This window comes from Lagopus leucura, unplaced genomic scaffold (genome assembly GCF_019238085.1).
Source record: "Lagopus leucura isolate 7727_CA_CO unplaced genomic scaffold, USGS_WTPT01 Super-Scaffold_100026, whole genome shotgun sequence".
NCBI lineage: Eukaryota > Metazoa > Chordata > Aves > Galliformes > Phasianidae > Lagopus > Lagopus leucura.
The window spans coordinates 3,147,854-3,160,672 of NW_024962277.1; the positions used below are offsets into that span (position 1 = coordinate 3,147,854).

Here is a 12,819-nt window from a genome sequence, read left to right on the forward strand (position 1 = left end):
GCCGGGCGGGGGTAGCGTGGTGGGAGAGGAGTAGAAGGCGCGGGCTGTCGCGCTCGCTTTTCGGCGATAGGAGAGAATGGCGGATGCCGCGATCTCCAGCGGCGGCGAGACGGAACCGGAGCAGCATCAGCGGACGGAGAAGAGCGGCACGGGCCTCCTCGGGGTGGAGAGCAATAGAGCGGGAGCCGCCGAGGACGCCGCACAAAATGGCGGACGGTCTGAGGAAGCGCTGCCGGTGGCTGCAGTCGCTGCAGAGGACGAGGTCCACCCAAACCTCATCACGGCCAGCAGCAGCCAGCGCAGGAGCAGCGTCCCAGCGGCACGCGACCAACAGCCGCCGCCCAGCGACGTGCCGGGGGGGCCGCCCCCTCTCCCTAAGCCCCCAGAAGACGTGCCTGTTAGGAGGAACTTTCAGATCCCCAGGAAGAACAGAGAAAAGAAAGGTTGTTCCTCCCCTTTCCTCCTTTCTCTCCTTCGCTTCTCTCTTCATCTTATCCGTTAGGCAGGCTCTTTGTGCACCTCACACAGCTGCATGCAATCCTGCGGGTGTGGAGGAGGCCGTAGCACGGCTCGGAGCAGCGAGGCTGCTGGGGATACGTTTTGTGGCACCAGAGAGGCTTGTGCGTTCTTTCGTCTCCTCACCCCTCCCTCTTTTCCGTTTGTATTTGGCCATGAGGAGGAGCAACCCATCCCGGCTTGAATCTCAGACCGCTGCTTTACAAAAGACGGACGAGGCGGACGCGATCCGGGCGGGCTGGAGCGCTGGTCCCGGCTCTGCTTCTGGAGGCGCACACAGAGAAGATGGTTCTCTGGGAAAGGACGCGTGGTTCGCTTCTCTTCCTCCTGTCCCCCTCTGGGCAGGAGGGAGCTGTGATCCTCGGTAGGGTCAACTACCGCACGCTGAGAGGCTTTTCGCTTCAGTGAGGGTGCACGGAAGGTGGCTCTTGTCGAGTGAGATTCCTCACTTCGCAGGCAGGAAACGGCCTTCCCACGTTCACGTGCCTCGTGTTGGAGGTTTCCCGGCGTCCTCGGTTGGTTTTCTTCTTTTCCGGTGGCTCTTCCTCTGAAAGCCCGTGGTATTTCTTGCTTTTCGTAAGACTCCACTGGCCTCCGCTTATCTGGTTGTTGTTAAGTGCTGCTGTAGATATGTCTTTCTCCCCAAAACTTGTTTCAGTCCTTGACCCGTTACGACTTGGGGTCAGTGTCTTAGTATCAAAAAATAAGTTTGCATAGGTTTCTAGTTCTTCAGAGAAGAATCTAATATGTAACTTGAAATGCTTTCTTCTTTAAGGAAGAGATGAAGGTAGGTTTATTTCGTTATCCCATTCTCTCCCATATTTGGTGTTAATTTTCCTTTTCTTCTTTTATTCCCTTCTTCACCATCCCCATTTCTTGAGGGAGCGTACCACTGGCAGAGGACTGGGTTGATGTGGAGGAAAAAAAAACACCCAAAGAACCAAACATTCATTGCTCATCTGATGGAAAAATGTCTGGATAAAACATGGTGTCCCTATCTCGAAACCAAGTTTGATTTTATCTGAATACCTTTAAATGCAACTCAGAAATGTTTAGTACTAGAGCACAGACATTTGAAGTTCCTTTCTAACACTTGGTTCCAGTGTGAATGAAAATCTATGAAATACGTTTGTACATCATACGATTCATCATTTTTCTCTGCACCACCATTTCCTAAGTGCGCATAAGGCTTTAAAGTAATGTAATTCAATCATCAGACTTGGAGACCTGTCCTGCTTTACTTCTAAAATTGACTTCCTAAATTTAAGGTTAACTGACCAGTTCTTGAGGTCTCACTTTTTAGTATACTGAGTATACTTTCTTTGCCTTCCAACTTCGAGAAGCTTCTTGGAAGCTTTGTCTTTCATTATGCTGGTGATGCCCGAGTACAGACTTCATCCTGCCTACAGCAGTTGCAGGCTTTTAATTTCTCATGATGGCTCTATTGGTCTTTTCCCACACGGTACTATATCAGTACTGTGAGGTGGTGCTTCCGAGGCAAGAATGCTAAAAGTGGGCAAACATGGGAATTGGTTGCTTGGTCTTTGAGAATCTTTTGGAAGAAGATTTAACAGTACGTTCTTCATTGTAGTGGTATGTGCTTAAGAGATGCAGAGTAGCAGTACTCAAATACATCTTTTAAAATAAGAATGTAAGTGTAACACCTGTCCCTTTTGGAATAGCTGGTTTCGAAGCTTCTTCCAGTCTTGTTTTGGAGTAGCTCTTTTTGTTTTGCTTTCAAAGTCTCTGATTTTATTCTTGGATGTATCATCTTGATGGGTAGCTGTTAATTATGTAAGAGTGTTACGTACAAACTATAAAATCTATTCAGGATAAAATTTATTTTAAGCACGACCAAGTACTTCTGGAACAACTTTTGATTGTAAAGAAAAAAAAAATCATAGGAAACAGGATATATAGTTGCTTGTTCAACCTTTCTGGAATTTATCTGCAGCTGTATTTGGAAATTAGTAAGGAACTGAGAGTCAGTTGTGGAGAAGTGCATCTGGAAGACACATACTTCTTGAACCTAGCTGTGATGAGTTGTCACAAAATCTTTCTTCTTCCTTCTTTTTTTCTTTCATAGTGGAATAATAATGGAACCAAAGCCTTACGAAAGATTGGCACTGGGATTTTTCTTTGTGTGTTTGTGTTTGTTTGCCTACTTAAAAGCAAACTGTCCTTAAGTTGTTCCGTTTTCTTGAGTGTGCAGTTCAGTAATAGATGGTTAGGTTCTTTTGAGTTTCTTAGTGCTTTTTAATGCAGTGCTTAGAGCTTGCTTCTCTGGCCTTTTCTAATTATCTGATCTCAGATGTCTAATCTGTCTGGGACTTCAAAGATCTTTTTTTAATGGTGTGAGGAAAAAATTGTTTCCAAGATAAGCCACTGGAAGAGTGTTTCTTGCTTTGCTGAATGAACTTCAAGATACCGGTCCTGTTACCAAAGCGCTGTTGCCATTGGCTTATGGGATTGCGCAGTGGTTAACATTCAGCACTTACTGCCGTAGTTTGCCAGGTTAGCAGATGAGTGCTGTTTCTCAGACTGAGTGGGGAGGAAAAGGTCGTGCTCTTGTCCTTGAAAGTCCAAGTAGTTCTTGGTCAGAAGTCTAGGTAGTCCCTTTTCCACTTACCAGCACTTGGTGGTACGTTCTGCTTTATCTTTTTTCCTTCTAATCTTTTGTATCTTTGAGCTGAGTATCTGCAATTCGCTACCTGCTGTTTCTACCTGGAGTTTTCATTAAGGAGTCCTTGTGATAAAAGGAGAGCAGCAAAAGACATTTGAAGCGGAGAATAATCATACAACTCCAACGTTATGCTTCATTTAACAGCACTGATTCTCGATTTTAGTCTTAAGAAATGAAGATTTTGGAAAAATTGTCCTTCACTTTTTTTTAGTAGTGGGCACACTTGTTTGTTGGTGCTAACAATCTGTAGTTGACTTATCTTCGCTTATCAGGACTTCTGAAGTGGACTGTAACTGTCCTCCTTTTTTTTGTATTCTGACTTAAAACAAAAACCTGCTACCTCCAGACTCCATTTTCTTAAGTTGAAAAATCAAGCAGCTGTAAAAGAGAAACTCAGCGCCTACAGGGAATTACATGCATCCAAACACACAGTCTAACATTGGTCCCAAGACAAAGTACTGTATTTAGTAAATGTAGTTTCTACTTAAAAATACATACCTATGTGCCAGTATGCTGAGTGGAAACTAAATGGAAGTGTTGTTTATTCTAACTTCTGCAATACAGGCTGGCAAAAACCATTATAACTTATTTGTATGTGTTGTCATGACTAGTGTGCAGTACCTTTTATAAATTGCTGCTTAATTTACACAAGTCAGCAAAGGTAGTAAAGCATACCTACATGAGGTTTGTAAGGTGAAAAATAAGTGCACGCATTCCCATTCTTTCAAGCAGCGTAGAGCTGGAGATAAACTTGATAAAGTCATCCTTTGTGTGTAAGTGTACGATCTGGTGCTGCTCAGTTTTTATTTCTTGCTTCTGAACTCTGTGAGTAGGGACCCTCATGTAGTGACCGTGACCCTTTAGAAGATAGCTGCCCTTCAGCACCAGTGCTTAGGCAATCTCAAGACAACGGTGGATATAAAGTCTTGTTCTTGGACTGATTTGATCAGTGGATGGAATCAGTCTAATGTCTTAGTTTCTGCCTACCCAGATAGGAAAAAGTGGAATCTCAAAGTGACTTAAAAATATTTCAGTTTTAATCTGTCTTTGTTACAAAAGTAGCAGCTGCACTTATAGCTTCAGTAGTATTATAGGTGAAGTTATATTGGATAATTCTTGTTTGGTGTATGCATTTGGAGATGCACATGAAAATACAGATATTGCTGAATGATAAGTAACGATAGCAATAAAGCATTCACCCTTCTGAGAAACTGAAGAATAAAAGCAACACTTCTGTTTATAAAGAGAAAAAAGGTTCCAATGGTACTGTGTTCTATAATTATAGGAATTTAGCCCTTTCTTAAATCTGTGGAGCACTGCTCGTATAGTAGTGCACAGTTCATCCTAGCTGTAGAACAGGGAGACATGCTCTTTTCTAGGAAATCTGTCTCGGTTACAGCTTTACACAAAGCGAAGGATATTTGAACACGTGGGGATGCAGCAGACAATGTTTGAGTTTATGGCAGGATCACAACTGAAGTCATAGCATGGCTCTTCTGGTTCTGTGCGGGTGCTGGTGAGGCATGGCACGTGGTAATGAGTCACCAAGTCGTCCTGTAAGGCTTTCTGCTCTCCTGGTTCAGCACTAGGAAATGGGCTGGGTTTGGTGGAGTGTGCATTTCTGGGAGGAAGAGGTGTGCGTGGGGATGGCGTGTATGGTGATCCTTGTTCAGGAAATAGAAGATTACCAATGCTAGCTGTCTTAGAAGAGGAGCTGGTGGTATGTGAAACCAGTGCTGTGTGATGCTAAGATGGATCTGAGGGGTGTTTATCTTACCATGGAATAGGTGGAAAAGGAACCATAATGATCATCTAGTTTCAGCTCCCCTGCTGTGTGTGTGCTGTGCTTATGCAGATAAGATTGCATTGGCAGTGCTTTTCCAGTGGGTGTATTTCCTTCATAGGTTTGCTTTGTGTCTTAATGGTTTTTCTCTAAAAGCGTGCTTAATCTTAACAGTATTACAGAAACTTCAGAAGTTCTTCCACTTCTGGTTATCTTTCCTCCCGTATTGCTGTCAGCCTTTTGAGAACTGAGATGTAGCTGAAAGGTTTTCTAGATAAGAATGGTTTCTTAATAGCTTTTGGAGCTGTTTTAAAACCGCTTGTTCGGTGTTGCTGGTGTTGGGGTGGTTGCTGTGTTTTGATGGACAATACTACCTCACCAAGTGTGTGCATGAATGCGGCTTTTGCTGGACAGTACAGGTGTGTGCCAGAGCTGTGCAAACTTGGGCAACACGTTTTTCTGGAAAGTAAATTTCAACAATAAATGAAGGGATTTAATTTTAAACTAGATACTGTGAGGGATAGGACTATAAAGGATGAATGTGTGCAGTGTGGTTTTCCAGTAATAAGAGATTATCAGCCTTCTCATAATAAAAGAATTCAAATTTGTTCTGATTTTGCATAATTACCATAAGCAACAAACAAAAATTCCTTAATAGTTCTAAAGATTTGTTTAGCTGTGAAATTGTTTTTGATGTTTTTATTAGAACAATTTGTTGCTTGTTCTTAATTAAGAGCTAATGAATTTAATCAAAGTTTTGTAATTTAGTTAGTGTTTTGCAGATTAGTGTTTTACTAGATTTTTTTCAAATGTAAATTGAGACGTTGAGGTGCTTCTCTTGAAACCTCTCGAGAACTGGCTGTTGAGGATTAATATTAATAACATGTAAAGAAACTTTTTTTTAAAGATGCTGTAATTCTTGGGACTTTTAACTTCAACTTTCTAGCCTGAATTCCACATTTTGAAGGTAATTTAGTGTTAAAAAAATACCTGAAATGGACCATGACTGTATCTTCATGCATTTCCTGTCAACAAACTGGAAGATGTAGAATTTTTTAAGGTGTTTTTTGGTGCTTATTTTTCCTCCTTGTGTTTTATAGCACTCTTTCAGCCAGTAGCTGTGGGTTCCCGAGAGTTTGATGATGTTGTGAAGATTCTGCATTCATCTTACTTGGAACCCAGTTCAGTGTCCAATTTTAACTACAAGAGAGCCAGCTTAGTTCACAATGAGCTGCTAGAAAAGGAGGTAAGTATATTTCTGTTTTCTTTATGGTTATGGTACAGATCAAATCAACTTCAATGCTTTTTTTGAGTTTAGAAACAAAGACCCAAAGAGTATTTTCTGCTTATGTGCTTCTTATCAAATTGCAAAGAACATCCCTGGGAATGTAACTAACAATTCCTCAGGCAAGTTTATTGCTACAAATGTATAAAATTTTACTTGAGATATTCAGTGAATAAAAGAAAAATTGTGTGAGGGATCCTTTTGCTCTGTGCATATTTTGTTTTTAAAATGTTGTTGATATTACTTGTTTTTAATAAGCTGTAAAGAGGCTGTAGGGGCTTGTAAAGAAGTTACATAGTCTTCTTTGAATGGTTTGATTCTTCTGTGGAAATTTATGATTAAAGTACTTTCCTGCTATGAAGTTTACTTAATCTTTATCAGTTTCCAAGAAGTGCAATCTAAACAAGTTGGTTCCTTGAGCACAGTAAGTGAAGAAGCATGGTTAGCTTGAAAGTGGAAGCACTTCTGCTGTACCTTATCTTGTGTTTCTTAAATCCAGTCTTGGCTGTCTTTAGTGAGTTTTTGGTCCCCTGAAATCTGTTTCAGATTTCATGTATGGAGTGACAGAACGTGCAATTGGTTTGCTCAAATTTTTATCTTGTGAACTCTGAAGTATATTCTGCTGTTACACCATTTGTGTGTTACAGCTCAGGTGTGTATCAGCTATGGAACCACCTCAGTATCAGGCAGAGCTACTGAAGTACGTGCACTGTGTAAAAGAGTATCATCCTGTTCTCCTAAAAAGTGAATAAGGGTTAATCCTGGAATTTCATAGGTGATATGGAAGGCATTGAGCTACATGCACTTGTTGACGAGCGTGTTACAAGTAGCGTTAAAATATTATGCACTGTTGCATAACTATGCACTGTTGCCTACTGCGATGCACAGACTTGCCAGATGATGTTTTCCCCTGTCTCGTTCAAAATCGCCTTTTGATTGGTTTTGTGCACTTGGATCTGCTGATGTGGATGGAGCCTTACAGCACTGATAGTGCAGTAAGCTGTCTGTATGTGCTAAGAACTTACTGCCATAGGTAACTTAAGAACTTGCTGTGGTAGTTCACAGAAAAGCGCAGAGAGCTGAAATTTGATGGTCGCCAGGATAAAGAGCTTTCTGAAACCTATGCATTTCTGATGGTTGATCGAGCTCAGGTAAGAAAACGTAACTGTGTGTAACCTTTCTAAATTTTTAATTAAGCAGTATTTTCTTTAACTGGATATTTTCAGCACACTTGCTGATCTTTGAGCTACTCCTGCTACATTCAGCACTGGAAGGTGTAGATGGATGGAAAGGATACAATATTATTTCACAGTTTAAATCTTTCTTATTGTCTGTTTTTACTGTCTTTTTTACTGTTTACTGTCTTGTCTTTTTTACTGTTCTTACTGTCTGTTTGTCCTATTGTCTTATTATTTGTGGTGCCATGTTTATATGTCTTTATAAAAGTATATTTTCCTTTCTGATTTATGGATAGATTTTTCTGGTCTGTGTGTGGGATTTCTAGTAATATTTTTATTTTTTGAATAAAAGAAGAGCTTGCTTAGAAGTTATTTTTATAATGGAAACATGCATAATTTCCTTCCTGCTTTTTGAAAAACAGACTGAGCAGAGGTGACCATGCTGCTTTCCTATGTACGCACAAGATTTAGTTTCTGTTCAGCCTTACTTTTTTTTAATGAAAATGATGGAAAAGGCTTTTTCTGCTACTGTAGAGCCAGGATTTGTAAGTATTCGATCATATGGCAGGTTAGCGTTGTAAATCAGAAGTGTATTTAAAGCAAGTAATGTTCAAAATATGTGTTTAAAGTTTAAGATACAGGGAATGTGCTGTGTCTGTGGGTTGTTTTTGTCATTGCTTTTAGTCCAGCTGGAATTCTACTGTTGTTCAGTTTATCACTCTTTATTCTATTCGTGTTTTGGCTTTCTTGTTAGACCTGTTTAAAAAATGTCTGTTCTTTTCAGATCCAAAGCATATGTGAAAAGGGGCTGCAGGTGGGCCACTCCAAAATAGCAATTCTCGGCAGTCCTTCCATGGGTAACTGTCTTTTGTTGTATGTGCTGATATCATTCAGTATGGTTTAGCAGATAAAGGTGATGCAGTTACTGGTTTAGTGCTTCTCTTCAGGAATATCACATGTGGGCATTTTTAGCAAAGTAAACTGGAGTCAGAACACTGCTTTGTAACTCTGGTTAAAATCCTCTCTCAAAGGTGAAATGAAATTTTCAGTCGTGTACATTTTAATTTTCGTTGTATACATTCTGTATTGCCAGTAAAATTGTGAGGCCAAAGAATTCATCCAATCTTTGGCTCTCTGTGCTCACAAACATGAGTGCTTTTATGACTGACTTTGTGAGTACTTTCTTAATATGTATCTGTATGGCCTCGGACCACAACGCTTGTAGTGATGTGGCTCTATTCCTTTGTAACTGACTTCATGGCCATTTTCTGCTGCGGTGCACATAATAATTAATACCACACATGTGCGATTAAATATTTCTTTCGGTGTCTAGGAGTTGTGAGTTGGGAATGTGCCTTTGTTCCTTTTCCTGATCTGATTATGAAAAGCTTTAGTGCCTTGTAACGCTGCTTAAACTTCAGCATAATGTGCTTTTTTTTGTTTCTGATACTCCTTTCAGGTATATATATCTCCAGGTATGCTGATTTATTGCAACCCAATCCTCTAGAAATTGGAGCAACTGGAGATGTGATTATTTTTAAAGTAATAAAGGTAAATTTATGTTATCTGGTCATGAAGGCTTGTAGTGATCAGTGATGCAATAAAGGTGGTTTTAGCTGTACTTACTGAACCTCCCTTCATACAATTACCAGTTTACACAGAATGTAGAAACATACCACACTTAAAATTCAGTGTGTACATGGAGCTTAATAAAGAATAAGAAATGTTTATGAAGGGGAAGAAGTATGTTGTTGGTTTTTTTTTTTTTTTATCAAAGTATGGAAAGAATGTATTCTTACTAACATTTTTTTTCAAAACCTATTTTCTTTTGCTTGCTTTTACTTCCTGTTACATGTGGAATGCTTTGCCATTTTCAGGGAAAAGCTTATGTTTACAATTCTTCTGATTTATTACAGGGAAAAATGAAGAGTATATATGACCACATAGGTATGAAAGCAATGGAATCAACAGTGAAGAGTGCTTTAGATCCAACACCAAAGCATGAGTGTCATGTCTCAAAGAATGCACATAAAGTAACCTCCTTGCTGGCTTATCGAGCGTACGAACTTACTCAGGTAGTAGAAACTGAAGGATGTGTTACCTTGCCTCAAAACTTGATTCAAACAAACCCCAGAATTATGGTTGTGAATTGCCTGAAGCATAGCTAATGCTGAACACCTAAGTAGTTGTATGTAATACTTTAACACTACAATCTGGTTTGTGTGTATTCACTAGTAGCCCACAGCAGCCTGTGTTCAGTTACAGAACAGTATGTCAGTCTCTTCTCTTTCCTTTATATGCACGTACCTGCTCTCAGACTTGATAGGAGAAGTCTCCTTGAGAGTAACTTCCAACTTTTTAGATGTGAAAGTTAATATTTGGCATAATGAATTTCAAGCTATTAATCTGTTTCCATTTCTTTACATATAGTTATTAGTATATTTTATGATACTCCTGTGAAACAGAATGCATCTTTCAGGGGAGGAGGGTCACGAACTGTCAGTGTGTAGAATCTAGTTTACCACATTTCTAATTTAGTGCTGTGTTCTGTTTTTTTTCTAGTACTATTTTTATGAATATGGCTTTGATGAGATAAGGCGAAGACCAAGGCATGTCTGTCCTTATGCTGTTGTTTCTTTTACTTACAAAGATGAAATTGTGCAAACACCGAAATTTCTGCCCCCATCAAGGTAAGCTAGGAAATGAATTTTTGTAAGGCTACATACAACATGAATTCATAGCTTGCAGTAATCTAAACCAGTCCTAAATTGTTAACAGTGTTGAAATGAAAGGATGTGTCCCAAGGAGTTACTATACTGTTTCTAATTGAAAATGAGAGATGATGAACTGGTTTTATACATCAAGCTGGCTAGGAAGCAGTTCTGCTGCTCTTCTCATCTACCTAACCTTCTTTACTAAGTGGAATCCACAAAGGAAGTTTAGTAGAATAAATGTAGAGTTGTAATGGTGTTCACTGCAATATCTTGTTTGGTATTCAAGAAAATGTTCTGTATGTTTTATCTCTGGACTCTTTACTGCTTGTGGAGTGACTGTCTGTGTTGATTACAGATAGAATATAATACCTGTACTGGTAGGAAGGCATCCAGTTGTGGGGACTGTAGCATTTAGTGTAACAGCAATTCTCAGTTATCAGAGAGAAGAGAATCTTTTTTAACTATAGCTTGAGTTTGAAGACTGTATTATCAGTTTTACTATTTTAGACTGGTAGGGTATCCTTAGTATAAAATCTAGTAGCCAGAAGCTTCTGTCTCAGGCTACTCAGTAATTCACTCTCCTTTCTTTTTGTTAGATCGAACAGCTTCAATCCAGATAGAAGTACAGGTAAGAATGAATTGAAATGTATTACTTTGTGATTGTAGGCATGGAAGGTAATGGCCATTTTTCTCTAGCCAGAATGATTGCTTAGTTATGTTGAATGTGTGCCTAGCTTTTATTCTGTACTATACTGATTGGAGGGATCTCTTCCTAATATCAGATGATCTCACAGACACCTCCTGGTGTATCTTTTCTTACCAGAATAAATCAGAACTGAACAAAATCCAAAGCTGGTTTGTTTTTTTTTCTTTTTCCTTTTTCTACTTTTAGTGTGGCAGGAACATATCTTCTGTTCACAGATCTGCTTTTCAAAGGCACTTCAAATAGTAGGATCCTCAACTGCTTTTTTTTTTTTTTACCATCATTCAGGCAAAACTTTCATATGTGTAAAAGTGGTTGGCAGTTAAGGTAAGGAAAGAGGATATCGTTGCACAGAGGCTGGTAACAAGGATGTGTTTGTATGGCCACATACAGGTAACATACCAACCTGCTTTGCTCTGCTGAGATCCAGTCAAAACAAGATTGCAGAAGCTTTTCTGGTTATCTTTTGACATTATTTAAGGTTTGCTCTGGTGTTAGCAGGAAGTTTCCCTAAAACAGCTTCAGGAGCATCAGCAATCACTTTACTGCCATTTCCTTTCAGTCCCTCCTAAGAAGTGGTTTCACTCAGTGTTTCTTTTCGTTTCCGTCTTAATTTAGATAAATTTAACTATACGTTATGGAGGGGACAGCTCTGGAATAAAGGCAAACTTTTATGCCATGTTTCCTTGAAGTCAGCAGTACGTGCTTTCCTTCCCTGCAAGCTGTGAGTATAATTGTTTAAGGAACAACAGTTTAAAAAATTGCTGTATTAAAACTTATTCTGATAGACTAAGCAGATTTCAGGTGTATTCAGATGAAAAATACACTGTGGCCAGACACTTCAAATATGTTAAACTAGATAGACTCCCGAGTCAAGAATGCCCAGAGCTGCTTTTAAGTTTGTTCTCACAACTCTTGTCAGCCTTTGGGTTTTTCTTTGGTGTGTTTTTGTTATTTAAGTGACACATACTCTTTTGAAGCAGTGAACACCACTGGCTCACAGGGCAGCCTGAGGAACTGATTTTTACAAGTGTGTATTTGATCATTTCTTTTTTGCCAATAAGGATTAGATTGTGGAGGTCAAAGAAGAGGAGACTTCAATTGTTTTATTTTTCCACAATCCAATCCCCCACCCTTTCTCTCTAGACCCGAGAAACTCGACCTGGAAAAAGCTGTGAGCATTGACCAATTGAAGAAGAAAATATCACCACTGTTGTTCTATAAAGAAACTTATGTAGGGGCAAAAGAAGGTAAATTGTTCTGTATGAATCTTTTAAATTCAGAATGTTTACTGAATTTGAATTTTATTTTCTTCTTCTGACTTCTTTCTCCTCTCGTGCCATGTCAGTGTTGAGAAATGGAATGTATAGTAGCCTTTATGAAATCGTGGAGAAGTCCCGTTCTGGCAGTCACTTGGAGGGATTACTTCAAAAGCTGGAAAAAGAGAAACTTGTAAGTGTAGCAGATTTTACTTTTCCCTTTTGAGAATCATTTCAGTAATTAGAGGCATCCTGGAAAATTTATGATCTTGTTGGTATTATGAAGCTGACGCTCTCCAAAACAGTGCTTATAGCACTTCTCCACCTATACTGGAGTTAAGCTAACAGGCAGTAAGAGTATTTGTAGTGAGAAAATGTCTTTGGTTGTTTGATGCAGTGTGCTTTTTTTTTTTTTTTTTTTGGCCTTGAAAACAGGTTCTTGTAAAACCACTTATGGACAGAGGATTTCTTCTTCTTCTTTCTCCTTGGCAAATGGCATCCCCTTATGGTATGCATTTTCAGATTGGGTGGTTGGGGTGTGGGTGGGTGGGTGTGAGGGAATGTTGGTTCTTCTGTGTTTGCTTGTGCAGGGCAGTGTTCCTCGTTTTGTTCATTTTTATGGTGTTCCCTAGGGGTCGAGTTATCTTTGGAAGCACAGAGGGTCTTCTCATTCCCCACTACTCTTCTTTTCTCATTCT

The 12,819-nt window shown here is 39.6% G+C and overlaps 1 protein-coding gene across 4 annotated transcripts in view; it reads left to right on the top strand.

The window, feature by feature from the left end:
• TASOR (transcription activation suppressor) overlaps nucleotides 1-12,819 on the top strand; it is a 27,737-nt gene continuing 14,918 nt past the window's right edge. For 2 of the 4 annotated variants that reach the window (XR_006180693.1, XM_042880445.1), the window contains exons 1-12: nucleotides 2-443; nucleotides 6,083-6,228; nucleotides 7,326-7,418; nucleotides 8,230-8,302; nucleotides 8,905-8,996; nucleotides 9,362-9,520; nucleotides 10,008-10,135; nucleotides 10,756-10,787; nucleotides 11,481-11,586; nucleotides 12,009-12,112; nucleotides 12,211-12,314; nucleotides 12,557-12,629. Coding sequence is in view for 3 of the 4 variants with exons in the window: in XM_042880445.1 (XP_042736379.1) it covers nucleotides 77-443; nucleotides 6,083-6,228; nucleotides 7,326-7,418; nucleotides 8,230-8,302; nucleotides 8,905-8,996; nucleotides 9,362-9,520; nucleotides 10,008-10,135; nucleotides 10,756-10,787; nucleotides 11,481-11,586; nucleotides 12,009-12,112; nucleotides 12,211-12,314; nucleotides 12,557-12,629 (1,477 nt within the window). In the remaining variant the exon portion in view is untranslated. Of the gene's footprint in view, nucleotides 444-6,082; nucleotides 6,229-7,325; nucleotides 7,419-8,229; nucleotides 8,303-8,904; nucleotides 8,997-9,361; nucleotides 9,521-10,007; nucleotides 10,136-10,755; nucleotides 10,788-11,480; nucleotides 11,587-12,008; nucleotides 12,113-12,210; nucleotides 12,315-12,556; nucleotides 12,630-12,819 lie in introns of all 4 variants that reach the window. The other 2 variants (XM_042880448.1, XM_042880447.1) reach the window with 2 other exon arrangements.